General features: G+C 36.5%; 1 protein-coding gene across 1 annotated transcript; it reads left to right on the forward strand.

Annotated features, from left to right (window-relative positions):
• Window positions 1-4,311: 4,311 nt before the first annotated feature.
• On the forward strand, window positions 4,312-5,601 carry LOC137633807 (histone-lysine N-methyltransferase, H3 lysine-79 specific-like). The gene has a single exon (XM_068366052.1). The coding sequence runs from the start codon at window positions 4,312-4,314 to the stop codon at window positions 5,599-5,601; it is 1,290 nt and encodes a 429-aa protein (XP_068222153.1).
• Window positions 5,602-5,827: the final 226 nt, after the last annotated feature.

A 5,827-nucleotide genomic window follows, 5' to 3' on the forward strand; every position in this document is an offset into this window, starting at 1 on the left:
ACATTTATAGCTACTAGACATATATATATATATATATATATTACTGTACATATACATATACATATACACACACACACACACACACACATATATATATATATATATATATATAATATATATATATATATATATATATAAAGAGAGAGAGAGAGAGAGAGAGAGAGAGAGAGGTGAGTAGTATGTAGCCTACCGGTAGGCTTATGATTTGTCTTTACAATTCGCATATTATCACATATTTGAAGACACTGATATTAGGCCTAGAGTTTATGGTAATATACATCATATTCTACCATTATAATAAGTCCAGGCCTATACACAAAGTCTATCATAACATAATCGAAGTTGGCCAACTTACAGTAAAATAGGCTTACTAGGCTTGAAAGAGATGCCCTTCATATTACCTCCTATTACACCATATTTTACACTTATTTAATGATTTAATCAGACTTATTATAGTCTACTTATATTCAAGAACTAATAAGAATAAATAAATTATTACTGAAATAAATAATACATGCCTTTAAAACCTGATGTTTGTAAACAACGTGAACTTCGTCGCATCAGCTGATAACACCTGTTTTTGTTTACGTTTTGTTTCGTCTTCTGGTCACTAGATGGCAGCACCTACTGGACAGCAAACGTTTTCAGCGTACACTTGAATGTCAAAAGTATCGGCGGCGCTATTCAAAAAGTTTTTTCGCCGCCGTGGGGTAAACTCGCTTTTCGCAGTTAAGGGAGAAATTTTAATTTTCGAGTATACTTGCTTTTCGCAGTCAAAGGGTTTACTATGCATATCTCTATCACGTTTTCTCTCTGCCTACCTAAACAATCATTCTCAAATTTCTTTAAATTACCGAGAAAACAAGTAGGCCTACGCCCAATTGAAAATGCACGAAATAATCGCTAGAAAAGTCCTAAAATTCTTTAGGTATATTTCTCCAGGAGACATTTGGACTCTCGCATTAAGAAGGATAAACGGAAAAGGTAGACTTCCTATAATGACTTCAAATAGAAGCCGACAGAGAATGCCTACCACATTCCTCCATATGATTATTTCAAGTCAGATTTCATAGATTTATATTTAAAAAATAAAGTAAAAAGTACCAAAATTTTACATTTTTTAAAATATGTGGACTGCCAATTGTACTTAATAACCGGTAATGTACCAAATTTGGTTAACACATACCGAAAAACGTAACCATGTAGGCCTAATCCTGGGTGCCCAATCCAATAGTCCATTTCTTTTTTCGATGCAGATTTGCACCGACTCGCAGCGGTGCCCTTTTAGCTCGGAAAAATGTCCTGATCGCTGATTGGTTAGAATTATCTCGTCCAACCAATCAGCGATCAGGAAACTTTTCCGAGCTAAAAGGGCACCGCTGCGAGTCGGTGCAAATCTGCATCGCTAAAGGAAATTGACTATAGTGAGCTACAAGCATGTGTGGGCCTTTTTTTCACAGGACAATAGCGCCCTTCGAATCCTGCAGGACAAACCGTAGGGTCAATCCTCTGTGCGTACTGTATGGCCGGCTTAAAAATAGAGTTTTGTCTTTCTCTTTCGTTTTCCGAGGATTGAGAGCGTGAGAGACTCTTGGCTCAATCTACTCCTAGGCCTATTTTGCGCAAATATGTGCGTTATAATGGATAGAAAAAAACCCTCACAATTAGGCCTAGTCCGAGAGAGATACTGCTATTACTTTGTGTACCTTTAGCCCCAGGTGCTACAAATATTGCCTCTAACTCGAGCTTTTAATTCAGTACTTCTGGATTGCTAAGATATACCGCCTAACACGGTATATATATATATATATATATATATATGCAGAAGAACCACAGGGAAAATGAAAATACGAAATATACGATTAAGTCCTGACCTAGTTCCTCTGAAGAAGTATCACGAAACTAGTCAGGACTTGATCGTGTATTTCGTATTTTCATTTTTCCTGTGGTTCTTCTGCATCTCAGCATCACGTTTTCCTATAATTTATATATATATATATATATAATATATATATGTATATATATATTATATATATATATGTGTGTGTGTGTGTGTGTGTGTGTATATATATATATATATAAAACACGTAAAACGTATAATTATAAACTTGAAAAGTTGGCTGAATTTAGCGAGTTAATCGCCAACATAAACACCCACCAAATTTCTCTCCGACATTGAAGTAAACCAGTCGCTTTGCTGACCGTTTCCGTATGTTAATTCTCTTTTCATAATAATTAGACATTTTCAGAATAGTTCTTAGGACGATTAAGAACCCATTTCTAATATAAATTGAACGATGGTATATGGGATTGCTTATAATATTTACTGAAGGTAAAGAAGAAGAAGAAGAAGAAGAAGAAGAAGAAGACAAATTGAAAATAGACTTGCACGGATGACGAATGGTACGGTCTGGGAATAAACGGAAATGAACTATGACAAGAATACTCTCTCTCTCTCTCTCTCTCTCTCTCTCTCTCTCTCTCTCTCCGGTCATTAATATAGGAAAGAATTTCCACGAATGGAGTCAAAATGAACGGAGAATAAAGAAATCTTGGAAGAGGCTAGATCCTTTTCAGCGTCAAATTCATCCTGTTTTCCTTCAGAATTCATCCTATTTTCCTTCAGAATTCATCCTATTTTCCTTCAGCCTTCGAAGACACTTCGAAGATTCCTATCGATCAAAAACATTTGTGATTACTTATTATTTCGACTATTTCCTTGATTGTTAACACAAATATAAATGAAATTCATGCTGAAGATGAACATTACTTTCTGGGAATGAACGAAGATTAATGAAGACTTTCCAAAAAATTATATCCGAGTTAGATTTGTCTCAGAAGCGTCTTCGCTGATAGAAAGAAAACCATGAATAAATCTTTCCCGTTGCTATCGATTTTTTTATTAATTCATCTCTGTATTTCTTTATTTTTTGGATAAATAGTTTTTCATCTCTCTCTCTCTCTCTCTCTCTCTCTCTCTCTCTCTCATCCGGAGACTTTTTGGCTCCGGCATTTCGATTGAAGACAAGCAAAGATTTAGAGAGTAGTGGATTTCTCTCTGTCGAAGCAAACACAGAGACACACACTCTCTCTCTCTCTCTCTCTCTCTCTCTCTCTCTCTCTCTCTCTGACATTTTTTGATTATAAGGTTGATTTGGGTGCTATGGTAGTTAATAGTAATTATGGCTTACGTAAGTACCCTTTTGTCCTGTTGTTCACAAGTTGTATCTGTCTGTGCTAGCCTAACAAAAGTTGAGAGGTATGTAGACAGATTGATATCTATTTATAAAAGAAATCCAGTAAGTAACAGATTATTTTCATTATATTCAAATAGTTTATTATCGTCGTATAGAGCAATTGACTGCATATATACCCTACACCGATTTTCATGCCTATCGTGGCTGTGGGCAACTCGTAAAATTACAAGTGGAGAATCTGAGTGCCCATCCCAAGACTGTGAGACGAATCAAAGAAACCAGTGTCTAGTTTGTAAAAAAGAAAACTGTATATGGCAATGGGCAGAATGTGAGACAGTTCAGTTCATAAACGAATGCCCACATTGTGAAAATAAACTGTGCAAAGATTGTGAGACGAATCAAATAAACCAGTGTCTAGTTTGTAAAAAAGAAAACTGTATATGGCAATGGGCAGGATGTGAGACAGTTCAGTTCATAAACGAATGCCCACATTGTGAAAATAAACGGTGCAAATGTGCCACCACAGGAAATTTGAGATAAATTTTTCTTAAATCTAAGAGGGGAAGAAATGGACATCAACGAAGGTCCCTGCATTGTAACTCTACGAGAGTCGCAGTTCTGTGAGAAAGCCAAGGAAAACGAGGATCTGAGCAAACTGCTAGCAAGTTACGGGCAACGCATGCCCTGGTCGAATTTGACTAGGGTAGTAGGAAGCGATATTTCGCAGGCGGAATCGATTTGGACCATGCTGGTAAAGAGTGGGCAGTACCATTTTACTGGGAAAAACCTCCATCAGATAAGGGATGTGTAGTAGGCACCTACTACTTCTCCAACCTGGTACCACGTCAGGTTTGGGAAGCAATTACGGACTTGCACAATCCCTGGAACTTGCGTCGGTATAATTTTTTTTCAGAAATAACTGCCAGATGATGGAATGCAATTTGCTAGAAAATCTTGGCCTCCATATCTCTAGATATGATCGTGTCCCACTGGTGAATCCCCGACGGCGAGGAGAAAAAACAAGAAGATTGAATGTTTCAAGTGCTCATTTGTAACATCTTCTTCAAATAATTACAAATTTACCTCGTTAGTGAGTGACACGCCTGAATGCAATATGTGTTATATGCAAGGGAATGACGGGAAAAACGTCACAATCGACTTAGATGAAAATTTGGGCGAGATTTTGGAATGCCATTTAGGGGAGAGTTTAAGCGGTGCTGCGGAGGAGAGCATTGAAAAAATAAAGCTCTTAAGACAGGAGGCAAATCAGAAAGCAAATGAAAAGGAAAGAAATGAGAAGAGGAAGAAGATTAAAAAGAAAGAAGAAAAGTTTAATAAAAAGATTGTGAAGGACAATGGAAATAAGGAAAATAAGAACGATAAAATTAAAAAGGAGAATAACAAAAAGGAGGAGATGAATAGAAATCCAGAGGAAAAATTTCATAAAAAAGAAGAGGAGGAATTTAATAAAAAGAATGCAAAGGACCACAGTAATAAAAAGAATAAGAACAATACAATTAAAAAGGTGAAAAAGAATCAAGAGAAGGAGAAAGGAAAGAAGATTAAGAAGAAAAATAAGAATCCGGAAGAGAGGGAGAATCGGAAGGAAAAAACGACCACCACTCGTATTGAAGAACTAGAGAGGGAAATAGCAGAATTGAGAAGAGAAAAGGAGGATCTGCAGGAGGAAAATAGATATTTAAAGGATTGTCTCAGGAGACAAGACAGACACAAGCGTAAAGAATTGTGGAAAAATAGAAAGGAAATCAAACCACTCAAGAAGGACCTTCTAAGAGAAGAGCAAATCAATGATCTTTTGATGAGGCTATTTACACAGGCGGAGAGGATCAAAGAAAAGAAGGAGCATATTCAGAAAAGACGGATTTACAATTGGGAGGGCATTGACCGAACTTCGAAAAGCTCTCCAGAAAAGACCAAAACACACCAGTTAACCAATGATTTTTATTACGCATACGAATTTGATGTAGATATGAAAAAATACGATGGTGAAAATGAAATTATTAGATGTGAATGTCGTCATCATGATAAAAGTGAAAGTCGTAGATTTGAATATATTTCGGTGTCTCAACGCTCAGCGAGGAAGAGTAAGCACCCCGTCGAAGTGTTCCGTGTTAGGTTAGGCTGCGGAAGGTGTTTTTTGCTTCGGATTTTCAACCGAATCGATGCTATCAGGAAGTTCATCAAAAGTCGGCCAATCTCCATCATTTGTGGACCTAAATTTGTTATTGTGCCTTTGGATAAGGAGGAGGAGGAGAAAGAGAGAATAGAGAGGAGACCCAGAAAAAGGAATATCAAGAATCAGAAGGAAGAGATGGAGAATGGAAAGAAGAAGATTAAGAAAAATAAGAATCAGGAGGAAAAGAAGAAAGGAAAGAAGATTTAGAAAAATAAGAATCAGGAGGAAAAGAAGAAAGGAAAGAAGATTAAGAAAAATAAGAATCAGGAGGAAAAGAAGAAAGGAAAGAAGAAAATTAAGAAAAAAAAAGAATCAGGAGGAAAAGAAGAAAGGAAAGAAGAAATTAAGATAAAATACAAGAATCAGGAGGAAGAGGTGGAGAACGAAAAAGAGGAGACTCAGAAACAAGAGAATAGCAAGAATCAGAAGGAGA

This window comes from Palaemon carinicauda, chromosome 43, assembly GCF_036898095.1.
Source record: "Palaemon carinicauda isolate YSFRI2023 chromosome 43, ASM3689809v2, whole genome shotgun sequence".
Classification (NCBI taxonomy): Eukaryota; Metazoa; Arthropoda; class Malacostraca; order Decapoda; family Palaemonidae; genus Palaemon; species Palaemon carinicauda.